This window comes from Apiospora hydei, assembly GCF_038363865.1.
Source record: "Apiospora hydei strain CBS 114990 chromosome Unknown utg000006l_segment0_segment0, whole genome shotgun sequence".
Taxonomy (NCBI): Eukaryota; Fungi; Ascomycota; class Sordariomycetes; order Amphisphaeriales; family Apiosporaceae; genus Apiospora; species Apiospora hydei.
The window spans coordinates 1,642,488-1,660,227 of record NW_027117365.1 but is presented as its reverse complement, the minus strand read 5'-3'; the positions used below and the strand labels follow the sequence as shown (position 1 = coordinate 1,660,227).

Below are 17,740 nucleotides of genomic sequence, written 5' to 3'. Positions count from 1 at the left end.
TGGACCCTGGTCTATCAAAAACCAAATAAACAACAATCCACCATCACCACTCCAGCCTTGGCCTGATTGTATAGTCCATATCGTGACTGGTGCCGTACCAGCAGACGGCCACTTCTGCTCCGCTCCCTACCTCTACGCGCTTCCTATACACATACATCTGTGCTGTAGATAGAGCGCATTCACTCACTTCCGCTCCGACTTCTCCCTTCGGCCGTTGAGCACCCGGCATCGCATCGCATTTTTCACCTTTGCCTTTTCGCACCTTCACACTGCCGGGCAGCATTGCGCTGCTACCCACAAACGCCATGGACTCCGATATCATGGACGATTCCGTCTTCGACGAGAACGAATCCGACGGATTCTCGCCCGAGCCGGTATGCTTGCTAACCCCCACCCCATCGCCTCATGCCCACACCCATACCGCACCGTATGTTGAGAAACATCGCTGATGGCTCTTCTTCACAGAAACCCAAGGCAAAGGCCAAGCCTGCCCCAAAGAAGGCCGCAGCCAAGCCTGCAGCCCCCAAGAAGATGGTCCAGACTACTCTGAAAACAGCCAAGGCCGCGCCCAAGAAGCGCGCAAAGCCTACGAGCGATGACGAAGAGGACGCGGCCGACAATTCCGACTTCTCCAACACGCCGCCCAATGCCAAGAAGCAGAAGAAGGCGCCCGCAGCCAAGAAAGCCTCGAGCAAGCCGCTCGAGGAGATCGAGAATGATAGTATGATGTTCGATGGCTCGCCTGACGCTAAACCTGCGAAGAAAAAGACCGCCACGGAAACGTATCAGAAGCTGACGCAGCTTGAACACATCATCAAGCGACCCGATACATACATTGGCTCGGTCGAGCGTACTGAGCAGCCCATGTGGGTTTTTGACAAGGAGACCAAGCAGATGAAATGGGATAAGGTTGGCTTCGTCCCTGGTCTGTACAAGATCTTTGACGAGATTATTGTCAATGCTGCCGATAACAAGCAGCGTGACCCCAAAGGAATGACCTATCTGAAGGTGACCGTCAACCGAGCAGAAGGCATCATCACTGTTGAGAACAACGGTAAAGGTATCCCGGTCGAGAAGCACGAGAAGGAAAAGGTCTACATTCCTGAGCTGGTCTTTGGTCATCTTTTGGCTGGTTCCAACTTCGATGACGATGAGAAGAAGACTGTCGGTGGTCGAAACGGTTACGGTGCCAAGCTTTGTAATGTCTTCAGTACCGAGTTCACCCTGGAATGTCAGGACTCCAAGAATGGCAAACGATACAAGCAGACGTGGCGCAACAACATGGGCACGATGGACCCCGCGAAAATCACCAGCAACAAATCTCAAGATTTCGTTCGTGTCACGTTCCATCCCGACTTTTCTCGGTTCGGCATGCCTGACGGTATTGATGAAGACCTCGAGGCTCTGCTGTACCGCAGAGTTTACGATATGGCCGGCACTGTCACCGGCATCAAGGTCTATCTCAATGACGAGCACCTGAAGCTAGACTTCAAGAAGTACTGCGCCATGTATGCCAAGTCGATTGCGAAAGAGAATGGCGAGGACGAAGGAACCGAGGCTGCTGCCACTGTCATCATGGAAGACTCCAAGGGTCACCCGAGATGGGAGGTGGCGTTTGCGGTGTCAGATGGTTCATTCCAACAAGTGTCGTTCGTCAACTCTATTGCCACAACATCTGGTGGTACGCACGTCAACTACATCGCAGACAAGATTTGCGACTCTCTTCTCAAGAACCTCAACAAGAAGAAGAAGGGCCATGCTCTGAAGAGCAACCATATCCGGAATCACATTTTCGTCTTCGTTAACTGTCTCGTTACCAACCCAGCCTTCACATCGCAAACGAAAGAGCAGCTCACAACCAAGGCCAGCCAATTTGGCAGCAAGTGTGAACTGTCCGAGAAGTTTCTGAAGGCTGTGGGCAACACCGAAGCTATTAATAATATCCTTCATTTTGCCGAGCAGAAGGCAGACAAGCTGCTCGCCAAGAGTGATGGCAACAAGCGCTCCCGAATAAGCAACGCCAAATTGGTCGATGCCAACTTGGCTGGAACTAAGCATGGTCATGAATGCACGCTTATCTTGACAGAAGGTGACTCGGCCAAGAGTTTAGCTGTAGCGGGTCGTGCTATATTGGATCCTGACCGTATTGGAGTATTCCCTCTCCGAGGAAAGATGCTGAACGTTCGGGATGCTTCAATTGACCAGATCTCCAAGAACGCGGAAATCCAGAACATCAAGCAATTCCTTGGACTGAAGCACAAGCAGACCTACACAGACACCAAAGGCCTTCGATACGGTCACCTCATGATCATGGCTGATCAGGATCACGATGGTAGTCATATCAAGGGTCTTCTCATCAACTTCCTGCAAGTTCAGTATCCTTCGCTGCTCCTGATACCGGATTTCTTCCAAGAGTTCATTACCCCTATTGTGAAGATTTGGCAGGGACCCAACCCCAAGAAACCCCTCAAAATACGCTCCTTCTTCACCCAGCCTCAATATGAGGAGTGGAAGGCCCAACATCAAGGCGAAGTTAAACGGTGGCAGTACAAGTACTACAAGGGTCTGGGTACCAGTTCGAACGAGGATGCACAAGTATACTTCACAAACTTGGACGACCACATGAAGGGCTTCGATGTCATGAAGCCGAACGAGGCCCAGCTCTTCGAGCTCGCCTTCTCCAAGAAGAAGGCTGATGCACGAAAGGAATGGCTCGGGAACTTTGTACCCGGAACGTACCTAGATCACTCTACGAAGTCTATTTCGTATGACAATTTCGTCAACCGTGAGCTTATCCTGTTCAGTATGGCCGATAACATGCGATCTATTCCATCCATGTTGGATGGCTTCAAGCCCGGTCAGCGCAAGGTAGTATACGCCTGTCTGAAACGGAACTTGATCAAGGACAAGAAGGTCATTGAATTGGCCGGTTACGTCTCAGAACAGACGGCCTACCACCACGGTGAAATGTCACTACAACAGACCATTATCGGTTTGGCTCAGAACTTTGTTGGTTCCAATAATGTCAACGTCTTGGAACCCAGTGGTAACTTCGGTTCTCGTCTTGCAGGTGGATCAGATGCTGCCAGCGCTCGTTATATCCATACTCGTTTGTCTCCCTTTGCCCGCAAGGTCTTCTCGCCCTTGGATGAGCCCAACCTGGAACAGTGGGTAGAAGATGGCAAGAAGATTGAGCCCAAGGTCTACGCTCCCATCATTCCCATGGTGCTTGTCAATGGTGCCGATGGTATCGGAACCGGTTGGAGTACATCTATCCCCAACTATAACCCTGAGGACATCATCAAGAACATCCGGCGACGCATGGGACGTCTGGATGGCCCCGAGGAGAAGCCGTTCGAGCCTATGAGACCTTGGTTCCGAGGCTGGAAGGGTGTGGTGGGCGACTCCCCGGACGCGAACAGATTTGTATTCAACGGCCTGGCCGAGGCAAACGATCAGACCCGTGAAGTCACCATCAAGGAACTGCCCATCCGTATGTGGACAGATGATTTCAAGGCCAAGCTGGAAGAAGTTATCAAAGGCGAAAAGACTCCATCTTTCATCAAGGACTACAAGGAGTTCAACGACCACAACAATGTTCACTTCGAGATTCAGATGGACGAGAAACACTACGGTGCAGCTGTTCGAGAAGGCCTCCTTGAGAAGTTCAAGCTGACCAAGCAGATCGCCACCTCAAATTTGGTGGCTTTCGATTCACGTGGCATGATTCGCAAGTATGAGAAGGTGGAAGAGATCCTCGAGGAATTCTACGTGTTCCGACTGAAAATGTACAAGGAACGCAAGGTACGTTTCCCTATCTGCGTGCTACCATAAAACTAAACGCTAACCAATGGCAGGCTCACTGGCTCGGGGTTTACCATGCCGACTACCGAAAGCTCAAGAACCAGGCCAGGTTTATCAAGGAGATTATGGATAACGACCTTGTGGTCAGCCGCAAGAAGAAGCAGATCGTCGTCGAAGAGCTTCGTGATCGCAAATACGAGCCATTTCCCAAGACGAACGCCAACAAGAAGACCAAGGCAGACGAAGATGAAGCTGAAGGCGAGGGCGAAGATGAAGGCGAGGCAGCATCTGATGATGATGCCCGCGACTTCGATTACCTTCTTTCGGTATGATATAATCCCTGTGCTATTTGAACGAAACTACGACTAACGTTGGTGATATAGATGCCGATTTGGTCCTTCACGCAAGAACGCCTCGACAGGCTCAAGGAGCAGATCGCAAAGAAGAAGGGCGAACATGACGAGCTTGAGGCTCTTAGCGAAAAGGACCTGTGGTGCAGGGATCTGGACGAGTTCGAGGTCGAGTGGAATGCTCAACTGGCTCTCGATGCCGAGATTAAGACCAACATCCGCAGAATGGGCCGTCGTGTCTCGAAAAAGATAGGTGCAGGTCGCGGCCGAAAGCCCAAAGCAGCGGATGATGATGATTTTGCTCCTGTCAAATCCAAGGCTGCTGCTAAACCGAAAAAGGAGGTTGTCACGAAAACAAAGACAATCCCTCAAGCATCATCACAGCGCTTCGCGGAGAAGTTTGCACCGGCCAAAAAGACGACGGATGGGGCAGCTGACGAGTCGGACGCCTTCTCTGACGATGATTTCGCAGTTCTCAAGAACAATCCCGCCAAGAAGGCGGCTGTTGCCCCTGCCCCCCGCCCCCAAAAAAGGAGGAGCAAGAGTCAGAGGTAGAAGAGCTATCATCGGTGCTACCCAGCCGCAGCAAACGGGCCGCCGCAGCCAAAGCAAAGTCTTGGGTCATAGATGACGACGAGTCCGAAAGTGAAGAAGATGACGACAACATGCTGGGCGATGTTGGTGCGCTCGTCAAGGGTATTCCTGGGGCTACCGGTGATTCCTCTGGAGAAAAGAAGTCTGGTAGGCTTAGCCTGTTTGCCATGTCACGACCAGAGAGCAGCCATGGCAACACCGCAGCCCCGAAGTCCAAGACAAAGTCAAACAAGACTTTCGACTTTGACTCCAATGACGACACCAACTACGAGATGTTGGCCAGGTCAAGTCCTCACAAGACTGCACGCAACGAGGTCGACTCTTTTCTGAGTGACGATGATGATGTGCCGGCTGCGAAGCCCGCTTCCAAGTTGAAATCATCTACATCCTCGGTAGAAGAGAGCAAGCCCAACGCCCCCGCTCCCGCGGTCAAGAAGCCTCGAGGCCGTCCCGCTGCTGCCGCCAAGGGCAAGGCCAAGGATGATGCGCCTGCGCCTGCGCCTGCCCCAGCAAAGAAGAAGGCGGCAGCTTCATCTAAACCTGTCGAGCTGTCTCCCGCCGCCAAGCTCTACGCCAAGAAGAAGGGCGCGGAGAAGGCAAAGCCAAAGAAGCGCTCCTTTGACTTGGACGATGATGACGATGAGGAAGACGACATTGCTATGGCAGATCCCGATTCGCCCCCGCCTCGTGCCGCCGCTCGTGGCCGGCCAGGCCGTGCGGCTGCTGTCAAGAAGAAGCCTGTCTACGTCGTTGATGATGACGATGACGAGGATGAGGACGACGACGTGCAAATGGATGATGACGATGCGGGTGCGAACGACGACGAAAGTGATGATTTCGATATGGATGACTCCGAATAAGGGAGCGAGTGCCCTTACCACGCCCTTTTAACATGGAATGGAGAAGGGGGAAATGTTAGGTTACAGTTGACTGCTTTTGCTAATGAGAAGGGGCAACCTGCACATTTTCCTTGCTCTCACTCTTTTGTTTCTTTCTACTTTGGCTCAAAGCCATCACGAGTATCACGAGCGTATCGGTTCACTTTTAGTTTCTCACCCTGCGATTTTATTTTCTTACAGTCTCTCACCAGGCCTGGAAGGGGACACGAGAAAAGCTCTCCTTTTGTATTCTAGTGGATTATCCAGAAACATCTAAGCAATGAAGATGGCATGCTTTCTCCTCCAACATCGATATGTGCTCCTAAGCAAGACACCTACCAGCGAGATGCCACATTCGTTGGCAAGATCAGAAGCCTTGATGGAAATACCCGCCCATTTGTATGTGGAATTGTAAGTGGCTAGCTGAGGTGTGGGTTCTGTCTGAATAGTTGCAAGAAATATTCGATTTTCAGCAGGACCAAATTTCCCAACAGTTGCTGGTGCAATGATGGCATCAATGGAGGGGTTAGACAGGGCCTAGGCAAGGCACTAGATCGAAGCTCCCATCTTAGTATTCAGATTTGGGAGCGATGGTGTTGGTAGCTCCTTGAGTCATCGCATTAGTCTGGTCTTACGTGAACGGTACCCGCTCTCAGCAGATCCAAGGCCACACTCCGTGTGCTTCTGCAAGTATAACATAACATCAAGGGTTAACGAATAACAGGAATAATTGATTATCACGCCTAGTCACCTATCTCACAAACACCGCATACCAGTATAGCAAGTATCAATCTTATTCCTCGCTTGACCGATCGCATCGATTACAGTCTTTCTCCCCCGAAATCAGAAACAACCCATTTGTCGTCATCAGGAGTCATATTGCTTGTCATTGCCCCTCACATCCTAAAATCATCCGGCCATTCCACCATGGCCAATGACAAGTCAAAGAGAGTCGTCCACCCACCTGATCAAAGCCTCCATCAAGGAGCTTGCAAAGTGGACAGTATCTTCATAGAGTCTATGCCGTGACGTCGTGTCGGATAAATCGTGTGCCGGCCCCACGCACTACGCTGTGGGGTGGTCGCACCGTCGTTTCATTCGTGTACAGAAAGAAACGCCCTTGGGGTAAGTTGGGTTGTCGAGAGCGTTTAGGACAGAAGAGGCTCCTCCTCGGCCTTGATATCGGCCAGATCCGACTTGGGGACCGCGGGGAACTCAGGCTCGGCCTTGGGAGCTCGGGGGAAATCGGTTTCGGCAGGAGCGGGCTTCTTGGTGGCAGCGGGGGAAGTGGATCGGCCACGGATCATCTCTTGAGCCTTGGCAGTGTAGTCACCCATGTACTGCTTGGTCATCTCGGCGGCCTGAGCAGTCTGCTTGCTGGCAACCTGGCGAATCTGTTCCGTCTGGGAGTTGACGACATCAGAGGCCTGCTTCAGGTAGTGGTCGATAAGCTCCTGGTTGGTAGCGTAGATCAAGGGCACGAAGAAGACCAGGGTAGTGGCGATCAGGGCAAGTCCCCAGTAGGGAACGATCTTGACCAGGTAGTAGGAGATGAAGGCACCAATGGCGGCCTGTTATGAACTTGGGTTAGCACAACGAACCAAAGCCACCTTTTATCTTCATCGGGGGTACTTACGGCACCGGAGGCAAAGACATTCTCGGCGAAGAAGATGCGCTGGGCTTCGATGACGAAGAAGTTGACGAGCTCGTGGACGTCTCCGATCATGGAATCAAGCGTTTCACGGGGGATCGTGTAGTATTTGCGGGGTCGCAGCTGGGTGGCCAGACCCTGGTGCAAAATAGCCTTTCCGGCAACCTCGGCCAGGACCGTGACGCCGAGGGCCATCCAAGTAAGCTTGAAGCTGTATCGCAGGAGATCGAGGTATCTAGCCACGAAGATGACAGAGACGACACTGGCATAGGCGATAGCTGAGGCACCTGTCGACGGATAAGAACAGATTAGCTACTGGCACCGACGCAACGAGGGCAAATGCGGGCAGAATGACGTACGAGGGTTGTTCCACGACAGCAGCTCGGAAAAGAAGGAGTGATAGTGCGTCAAGGGCTGGCCGGTAGCAGCGGGCTGCAGGGGCGTTTGGCGGGAAGCAGCGAGGTTGTTCAGCTCCGAGGTAGTCTTTGCAGACTGGTCCTTAACGTTCTGAGCAACGGGGCCATTTGAAAGCTGATCATAGGCGGCTTGGGCATCTGCAGTGAAGAAGCAACATGGTCAGCCATCTGTTTGTACTTCTCTTGTCATGGTATTGCGGCGGACTCCGGGAGGAACGTCTTTGTCTGAGGAGGCGGCACTAGTTTTGAAACACTGAATGAGAGGTTAGCCGAGCAGTTGGTTTACAGCCGCTGCAGAATTGAGCGGCGAGGGAAAGAAAGCAGAAGCAGAAGCAGCATCGGCCATGCGCAGATGGCGGATGCGCCGGGGAAAAGACGTACCTTACTGCCCTTGAGGGAATCCATGGTGTTGCCACCGTTGGTGGTCGCAGTGTCGGCCATTGCGATGATTGCAAAACTGAGTGGTGCTGGCGGGTATGGGTATGGGTGCGTGCTGTGGCACTGGCTCTGACGTGAATGAAGCTGCGAGAGCTCGGGTCTCTCTGAATGAGCAATACAGGGTCAGGTAATCAGAGTAACGTGTTGTTGCGTTGGGTTGCGTTGGTCTGTCTTCTTTCGGGGTAGGAGTAGAAGCAGCAGCAGCAGAAGTGAAGTAGGGAGTTTACAGCTGGGAGAAAGGTAAAGTGAGGACGGAGAGAGAGGGAGATATGGAGGGATTGGTGGTGGAAGAGTGACTCTGTCCGTCCGTCTGTGTGTTCGCAAAAGATCTAAGATGCAATTTTAGCGTGATTCAAAACCCAGGCAGGGGATGACCTCACGTTTTCGATGCTCTCTTTTTTTCTAGTATTGCTTTTCTCCCGTTGCTGTCCACTTCCTTGACTCCCGGTAATTTCTAGTTGCATGCTACGACGGTAAGTACCTGCCCACAGCCTACCTACAGTACAGTATGTACATACTCACTTGCCTGTCCGTCCGTCTGCCTACCTTGCTCCTTGCCTAAAGTAGGTACTTTTTTTTTTGAAGGCCTACCTGCCTCCCACCTACCCCCCCATCCGGGTGCCTGTGCTTCGCATCAGTTCCGGCAAAGCTCCCAACTGCCAGTTCCTTTCACCTATGTACGGACCTACCTACCTACATGTATGTAGGTCACAGGCAAATGGGCTCCTGGGGACTACGTAGGTCATGGCATTGATGGCATGGCATTGCATTGCATTGCACGCAGACACCAAACCAAACCCTGAAGCAAGACAAATAATAAAATAAAATAAAAAAAAGCCGTGCAGTAAAGGACTGTCGCAGCAGCGATTTCTTCCCTGGCCCAGGGCCCCCGAAGTGAACTGATTGGGTTTCAACTGCTGCTGCTTCAGGCCGGATTGCGTCAATAGGCCCCGCCCTTAGCTAGCTCTCCCCGTGTGACGACATGACCAACCCGTCCGTTTTGCAACAAGTCATCATCGAATACACAGCAATATGCTCATTCCGTGCCAGCTTTTTCCCTCCCTCTTGTAGCACCTGCTGCCTGCCCGCCTACGCTGACATCGTTGGTACGTAACCTAGTGCACACGACTAGCTGCCCAGTTGAGACCATTAAATGGCCGACTCTGCCAGTCTGGTTGTTGGAAGTCCCTCAACTACCTACAGTAGGTACTCAACTACTGTACCTACCTGCCCGGGTTTGTTTTTTTAATAGAACACGTTGCGTAAGCGGTGGTAGGTAGGGTAGGTATGTATCAATTGTGTGCACAGGCTGCTACATGCATACATGTACATAAACACAACTAACCTAAATGATGCGCAAACTCATCACTGAACAATTGCCAGCGCTTGAATCAAAAGATAGACAGGCAAGGTACTGTAGGTAAGTAGGTACTCAAGGTATCCTACCTCCTACTACCTACAAGCCACGTAGCCAGTTCACTTCCCTTCCGTTCAGTTCAGGGGCCGGAAACCCCCATCGCACGACTTTTTTTCCATCGCATACCTCTCCATCTCCCACGGACTGGCAAATCACCTATCTTGAAAAGAGGAAAGCCCTCCCAAGGTACTGCAATCACCAACCCATGCGGCCATGCCCCCTGGCGGCATGATTAGCTCATCTGATCCACCACTCTTTTACATGTGATTGAATCCCTTATCTGCAAAGAGCACACGACACCCACCTGTCTACTACGTACTGCCCCCGAGTGCTTAGGTACCTAGGTAGCCTCTACCTCTAGCCTCCTTGGCTCCCAGGCTCCAAGCGAGCCAACGTGACATGACGACGATGGCGAGCTTCAGCAGTAGTTCATGCGCATACCTACCTATAGTGCAATCAATCTACTACTATACCGTCCATTGCGCCATGTTTAAAACCCATGTGTGCTGGGTAATCCTCACTGGCTTTCAAGACATGTACATTATGTAGCTGGGCACGAATTGCTCTGGGGGCAATTGTGGTCGCGTCACGGGAGCGGCTCAAGGCACAGCCAATACCGCCACTAATCGGGCGATGGGTATGGCTGTCAAGTCAGTCAAGTTCACGATGTCGCTTCACTCAGACATGTGTCATTTTGAATGAAGCCTCTTGCAAGCTTTCCTCCAGGGTTTATATTTTCTACCAAAGTATGTAACCATCTAAACGTGGCCAACTCTACAAAGCATGGTGTCATGTGACCATGCTGAGAATTGGATGAGGGGGGTATTAAAACCGAAGATGAGAATAGCCGTGAAGCTATTGTATATAGCTGCACTGGGACGACGCGACTCGTTCGACCAGCACAGATGCAGAATGTCGTAAATGACCAAACCAGTGAGCCAACTAAAAGCAAAAACGTCGCTTGCTTTCTGATGCAACAAAAAACCCCCGCCGCGCCCAACCCAGATTACCGTGCCTCTGCCGAGACAGTTGAATAACAGATAGACCGACATGACATGTGGAATTAGAAACATGTCTCCTCATTACCTTCTCCAACCCCAGAACCCACCACCGCCGTTGGTAGCAGGCTGTGCAGCCGTCGACGCCGCCGCCGCCGCCGCTGGAGTGGAAGCGGCACTCTTGGTGCCCGAACTATTACCCTCCGGCACAGCGCCCGTCAGCCGACCAAACATGCCCATAGCCGCCGTGGCCGCCGCGCTCGCCGCCCCCGGCGTCTCGCCAGGCGCAATACCATACGCCTTCTTGAAGCTCTCGAGCTTTTGCTTGTACTCATCGGCCTCCTGCCTCGCCACAGCCTCCGCCGTTTTGGCCTGCACCAGTTCCAGGAGCAACGCGTCATGCTCGTTGTGAGGCGTATGCGCAATGGGCTCCGTCTGGGTGCGAACCAGGGACGACGACCTGTTAGACAAGCCTCCCTGCGAAGTGGGAGTGGACTTGCTACGTCCCAATTTCAGCTCGCGTAGGCCACCATTAGCCGGAGCCGTGGTGCCAGTAACACCAGCAGCCAGGTTGGCGGCCGAGGCGAGCCAGCCCCCGGCGTCTGCACCTGCACCTGACTGCACGTCGGCCGAGGAACGCGACACACGCATAGTATGGACTTGTTTCTCGAGTCGCTGCTTATCCTGGTGCAGGCTGCGCGCACGGGTGTGGCTATCACGCAGCTGATCCTTCAGACTCAGGGCCTCTTGACCGACTTCGTCGATGCGACGGTTCAGATCCTGCGACTTGGCCACTTCGTTCATCAAGAGCTCTTTGGCCCGGGCCAGTTCGTCGCGCAGCTGCGCCCGTGTCTCGTTGCCCGATGTCTGGTTGTTGCTTCCCTCGCCTTCGGCAATTCGTTCTTGCACGCCGTCAATCAATTTGGACAAATCAATCGATGCATCATTGTCTTCTTCTTTGGGCTGGTCGGCTTCGGCGGCGGGCTCGGCTCCTACGCCGCTTTTCTTCAATCCATCAAGCAACGACTTGACCGCCAGTCTCTCCTCTTCTCTTTGCTCTCTCTCGCGCTGCAGCTCGGTCGCGAGCAATGCATGGTTCCTCTGCAGGTCGCTGAGTGCAGTGAGGAGATCCTCGATCTGGGTGTGCAGTGCTCTGCTCTCGGTGGCGCGGCTATTGGCGCCAATGCTCTGTTTGGGGGCGACTGGGGTTGACTCGCGAACGGACGTGTCGTCGGCAGTGGACGAATCGCGGGAGATTGTGGTCGCATCGGTCGAGGCGGTACTCAAAACGCTGGCAGAGCTTGCATCCATAGAATTGAGGGTTGAAGCCAAGCTCTGCTTCGATGTGCTTCTTCGCAACATACTCATGGGTCGGGAGGATGCAATGAGGCCGGGCGACAATGCTCCCAGGGACAGGGCTGATTTAGGGGTTGAAATGGTGGAGGTGGCCCAGAGGCGGCCCAAGAACCGGGAGGCTGCTGTGGTAACGTCCGACGTGCGCGCAGCATTTGCGGTAGCGATCTGCGCTTCCCGGTAGTCTTGCTCTAATTGCGCTAGCTTCTCGCGCGATACCACGTTGGAAAGCGAAACGAAATCCTCAACAAATTCGTCGGCGTTGTAATGGTAGCAATCCCACAAGCCGCGCGATAGCAGCAGCTGCATGACATCTTCCAGTTCGGAACACGCCAGAATGCGGCTATCGTTCTTGCGCATGAGCGACAAGGCTACCCGCATAATCGTTTCCGATGCACCCTCGGCGAAAATGACATCGTAAATCCGAAACAGCATGGGTAGTGGGCAAGTCACGGCAAAGAACGAGAGGAACCACTGTGAAACGTAGGCAGGATCGACCTGCAAATCATCCAAGTGGGCTGATAAAGTGGGCAGGTTCTGTCGCAGCAGCTCGCGAAATTGGTAGATGCGTACGTGCAGCCCTGACAGGTCGGGTAAAAAGCAAGAACGGAGATCATATTGATCCATCAATCTGTCAGATCATCCCATCTTGTCGTTAGCCTCACTTCTCCCTTCATATAAATAGGGACGATCCCAATGTGGAATGTCGTCACTTACCGTACCAGCACGCAGAAAGCCTGGTTGTCTGGCATGTGCATAAGGAGAGGCCCGACAAGGAAAGCGAGTCCCTGGCAGTATCCAATCTTCTGGTCGTAGAGACTGAAGCATTTCAGCACTCGTCCCAACATCCTCTGACCGTCACCTTCCGGGTCACGGAACATATCCACGCCAGGAAAGCTTCTGCCCAGGTCTTTGCCGATGAGGCCCTCGTAGGGACTCGACTCGCCCCCAAGTCTTTCGTATTGCTCCAGAAGACCGGAATCCCGCGCCCCGGCCATGCTTTGCCAAACGACGCCTCGAAGCGGTGGCGGAATTCCCTGTCGGATCTTCTTGGATAGCAGAGTAGGTAGTCGTGCAGCTGTCTGCTGATAATCCTTGACCAAGGCCATGTAGAATTCCAATTCCGTCATGGGAGGCGGCGGAAGGACCGAGTATCGTAGAGCCACCGGCGTTGGGCCGTGGACCATATCACGCAGCTGAGCCATTGACGGCGGTCTGGGTCTCCGGGTTGTCGGTTGTTCCACCACTTTAACTTTGATGCCTTTCGGATTGGTTGCCAGCTTATTATTCTCCTCTTCAAGCCGGGCCAGCAGCATGGCTGTCGACTGATGTGCACACTGCGTTAGTAATTGCTCTCAATAATTCCATGTTTCGGCTTCAAAAACACCTCACGGCGCTCTCGTGGTTAAGAGCCGGAACGAGATGGGGCGAAAACTTACGTTATCATCCTGATCCTGCGACTGTTCGTCTTCTTTCTTCTGTAATTCGTCCCAGTTGACTTCTTCCTCATCTGTATCAGATCCTATGGAAGCACGCCTCTCGGTTTGGTTGTCTTTAGCCTCAGTCGATTCCTCATCTAGAGTCTCTTCGTCTTGAGCCTCGTCATTTTCGGCCGAGTCGTTGAGCTCTTGGAGCAAATTCTTCGATCCGCTCGCCGTTATTTTTGGTGAAAGTTCTCCATTGTCATTTCCGCTTTTTTGTTCCTCTTCCTCTTCCTCTTCCTCTTCTTCGTCCTCCTCATGGATAGTGTCCTCTTCTCTGAGTTGTGTCGATATGGCACTCGTCGGCGTGGGCGCATATTCCGGTCCAAAAAGACTCCGTCGTGGTGGCATTGTGTTTAGGGCTGAAAAGTCGGTGGTGACTGATAAGGTTGGCGGCTCCGACAGCCGAACAGTGACCATGGAGTCATGTCCCGGCCAGACAGGTTTCTCCTTCTCGGTAGGCGATTGTATCATGGTGACAGGCCGCGACTCGGGTTTGGTGGATGGCAACACCTCATGTGCTTTGGTATCGGGTGAGGAAGGCGTGGGAGGCGTAGGAGGAGACACGGCCTCCATGGTCTGCCGCTTGACGGGGTCTGCGTCCATCTTGAAGCGCAGACCCTCGGATATACCAGCAGAAGCCGGGAAACGCTTGACAAGTGGCCGGTGAACGCTGGAATGCGGATCGACGGACGGCAGGAATGCAGCGAGCGGGGAGCGAAAATCGACGAGGGACGACTGAGGTCCTCTTAACACAACCTGGGCCTCTCGAGAAGACCTATTTTGACTTTTCGTACAACCAAAAATATCCTGTTACATAGGTAACAAGCAGTCTTTGCATTGACGACTGCGGTCCAACCGTCAGTTAGCGTCAAGGTCAAATCGGGTAGTCCCAACGAGCGTTGCCTTGTTGGTCTGCTGGGCCAGCGTGGTAGACACGACGAAGTGGTGTCCGAGGGTGTGGGCTGAACTGTGGTTCTCGGTTCTATTGTTTATGCAGAGGCGGGTACAGACTGGTGACTGGGGGGGGTATGTCCTTCTTGGAGCGTTGAAGGTGGTATGGGTTTTCCTCGCGCTCGCAAATACTTATTAGAAATATTATGTCCCCATTTGAGGGCGGCTCTCGAGCTTGCCGCAAGGAAGCGTGGGAACAAAGAGGCCCAGGGCCAGCTTCTGGAAGGAAAACAGGGGTATTCCAGACTACAATAGTCAAGTGGGTTCCCGGGCAGGGAGAGACGGATCCAGCAGACGGAGGCGACGATGGGGTGGAGGGGCCTCTTCTTTCTTTGTCTCAGTTCCCAGGCTGGATTTGCCGTGCCGAATAAAACACTTTGTAACTTGACACAATGAAGCTCGAAAGGAACGGAAGGCAGACAGACAATCAAATCGGGAAGGAGAGTTGTAACTAAATGAGCGTGGATTTCACATCAATCGAAAGAGAATGGCAGTGAGCAGACGCAAAAGAAGAAAAAGAGGGGGAAAAGGGGGTCACGCGAAGCTGGCTGTCCCTGGAGATGGAGATGGAGATGGAGCCTTGCTACAACAACAACAACGACGACGAACAAGCAAACGAATGAATGGGCAACCCCGTGGCTGCAAACTAGGTGATGAGGGAGTGACTGAGCGAGCGCCCGGATCATACAAATACCACGAAATGAGGGGACAACCACTGTAGAGTGGCGGTAATGAATGACAACAAGGCAAATGTGCTTGATTATTACCTAAGGTTCACCTTGAAGCCGACATGACTGACTTTGACAGGTGGGAAGGAGGCAAGATAGGATAGGCAAGGGAGAGGACTCAGCGGAGGAACACTGAGAGGGACTGACTGCAACTGTCACTTTGGAGGGGAAGCGGCGAGGCGGGCAGTGTTGAAAAGGGTACATGCTACAAGTACATGCAGGTACGGGATGTTTCAAATGTCACATCCAATGATCCAACCGATCCCCCACAGTCGGCCATCCAATTCCATCCTAGGCCGAATCTAAGTCGCATCTTCGAAACGCTCGTAGCAAGAGGCTGGGCTAGAGAAGACCGCAGCGACGAGCCACCAACGGCTCTCCTCCAGGCTCGATATTGCCCTCGACGGGATTGAGTTTGTCGTGCGGCCAGGCAACTGACCCGCAGGCCCTGATGGCTTGCAGCATTTCGAAATCCTGCCCATCTTGCCACCCCATCCATCAACCAAAGTGTAGACATTTGCAGAAAAGTCCAAAGTTTGGACAGATGGAAATTAGACCCACTCTTTCCCCTGGCTGCTGGTTGCGACATATGATTCGCCGGCCCAGCAGGGGCTCAGGGGTAGCCTGGCACGCCTGGCTGGATCCGGTAAAGTGGCAGTGGGGGAGCTCATGCACCAAGCTCAGTGCTAGTGGGCGCGCGACTCGCATCGGGACGCGTTGATTGGCTGATCCCGGCCAGCGTGCCCGCCAGAGACATCAACTGCATGAACATCCATCGACAGGGGTGAGGGGCAGAGCGCGAGGCCCACATCCACGGCTTTGTGCGGTGTGGTGTGTGGTGTGGCACGGTGGCACGGTGGCCCGCCGCAGACAGTCGAGGTCGCAAGAATGAATTCCGCTGACGAGCCCGAGAATGACATCGTCGGCGTATCAGAGTTGTCTGGGTGCCGCTGCTTGGTCGCCGGATTATTAGTACTAATACTACCTGCCTTGCCTGTTTCGAGAGTTCGGACGGCCTTTTTTCTTCCTTTTAGAATTTCCCCCTCTTTTGTTTACTTTGGCGACCGACCGGCCACCCAGCCACCCCTGGAGCCCTGGAGGCCCTGGGCTCACTGAAGTCGAAGGAAGGCGAGAGCATGTGCTAAGGACCCAAGCTGTCTCTTAGACAGAACACTACTGCGCCTTTGTCCGTGTGTCACATCAATGGTGGGCATACATAACCTGAGCACATTTGGCGGTCAGCCCCCCAGCGAATGCACGAGAAATACGGATAGACCACACACAGCCTTTGACACTCCTGGTTACCACCTTCTTGCCCTGACGAATGGCATACCAACCCCGTTCCGGATCCAATCCCAGAGCCCCCGGCTGGACTAACCCATCACCTTGAAAAAAAAAAAAAAAATATGCTTCGTGAGCTGGCATCCCCGCTAGACCACCGACGGATCGCATAGTCTGGTCAGTTCAACAGCTGATCGCAGCTCGCAGCGCGATCCCGAATGGACTCGTGCTTGGCGACGTCGACCTCGCCACGCACCAGCTCCAGTCGCTCGTTCAAGGGCAGAAACTGGCGGAGTGGCCACTAGATGTGGTATAGGATTCGGCATCGTCGACGGGGAAGGGGGCCTGCTGGTGTTGATGCGCCCAATCCCACCCGGCTCGGCGGGGGCCCGGGAGAACCTGCGGACTGCGAGGCGGTTCCCCTCCCCCTAGGGCCAGTGATATAGCGGCGTGGGATTCATGCTGACGAGTGTTCCCATACGGCCGTTAGCCTCAAGGCAGTGTTAGTTCAAACCCCATGGTGACGACAGCATGCCAGTTCATCCGTCTAGAACCCGCGGCGACGATGTCACGCTCCAGATCTAGATATTGTGTTCTCCGTGACTCGGAATCTTTCTCACGCGGGGATTCCAAGCGCAGCCACACCTATGATGTGGCCTTCAAACCATTCGATACTGATAGGGGGTACCTCGTAGACGGCGAGTTTGTAAGTGAAGAATCGCTGTGCAACACTGTGTATGTATATCTGGTCCTTGGGCGCAGCGTTACGAGCAAGCCCTGGGGAATGACGGAACTCTCTATATCTATGGCTACGAACCAACATAAAACTGAGGTTCTGTAATCAGGTTGGCTCTTGCAAAGGGTGGCAGTAGCCCGGTTGACGCCATTATCAACGATTCTATGGCTAGACCGGGATTACACAAGTATTATTAATACAGAGCGAATATACATACGCATTGGTTATATGGCCAACTTGCGGGCTGCCAATCCGAATAACGATACATGCAAGCGCTGGTATATATACGTATTCTCTTGAGCAAGAGAAAAGGTCAGGTTATAAGGCAGTTGATGCGCCGACCAAATTGGAATATTCCTCTTATCATCCCCGTAACACCTGCGCTATTCAATAGTCTCAGACCCTTTTGTTATCCAAAATCCCAGGTCCAAACAAGTTCCATCGCACTTCTATACAAGCTGTCATAAAGCCCAAGTACCAATTAAATCGTACCGTCTTAGTTCAACGTGCGACTTGATCAATGATACGGGTATTAGACTATAGCACGCTTATGATTAACAAGGAGCTCGGCATCATAAAGCCTACGATGTCGAGAAACGAGCGAGGCGTGCAGTTCGCGCATGACGCATGGGATACTATATCGGTGTCGATTTGCAACGAC

General features: G+C 53.0%; 4 protein-coding genes across 4 annotated transcripts; 1 reads left to right on the top strand and 3 right to left on the bottom strand.

Annotated features, from left to right (window-relative positions):
- Positions 1–305: 305 nt before the first annotated feature.
- Positions 306–5,608, top strand: PG997_007712 (DNA topoisomerase II; the record flags this gene model as incomplete). Its single annotated transcript, XM_066812027.1, has 5 exons — positions 306–374; positions 466–3,804; positions 3,858–4,130; positions 4,188–4,658; positions 4,688–5,608. The coding sequence occupies 5 exons, from the start codon at positions 306–308 to the stop codon at positions 5,606–5,608; spliced, it is 5,073 nt and encodes a 1,690-aa protein (XP_066667369.1).
- A 1,166-nt stretch (positions 5,609–6,774) lies between these two features.
- Positions 6,775–8,134, bottom strand: PG997_007711 (Reticulon-domain-containing protein; the record flags this gene model as incomplete). The annotated part of the gene is made up of 4 exons (XM_066812026.1): positions 6,775–7,197; positions 7,263–7,564; positions 7,637–7,831; positions 8,080–8,134. 4 exons carry the CDS (start codon positions 8,132–8,134, stop codon positions 6,775–6,777), a joined length of 975 nt encoding a protein of 324 aa, XP_066667368.1.
- A 2,496-nt stretch (positions 8,135–10,630) lies between these two features.
- PG997_007710 (EVI5-like protein) lies at positions 10,631–13,986 on the bottom strand (the record flags this gene model as incomplete). The annotated part of the gene is made up of 3 exons (XM_066812025.1): positions 10,631–12,530; positions 12,617–13,224; positions 13,339–13,986. 3 exons carry the CDS (start codon positions 13,984–13,986, stop codon positions 10,631–10,633), a joined length of 3,156 nt encoding a protein of 1,051 aa, XP_066667367.1.
- Positions 13,987–15,748: 1,762 nt separating this feature from the next.
- On the bottom strand, positions 15,749–15,982 carry PG997_007709 (uncharacterized protein; the record flags this gene model as incomplete). The annotated part of the gene is made up of 1 exon (XM_066812024.1): positions 15,749–15,982. The coding sequence occupies one exon, from the start codon at positions 15,980–15,982 to the stop codon at positions 15,749–15,751; it is 234 nt and encodes a 77-aa protein (XP_066667366.1).
- Positions 15,983–17,740: the final 1,758 nt, after the last annotated feature.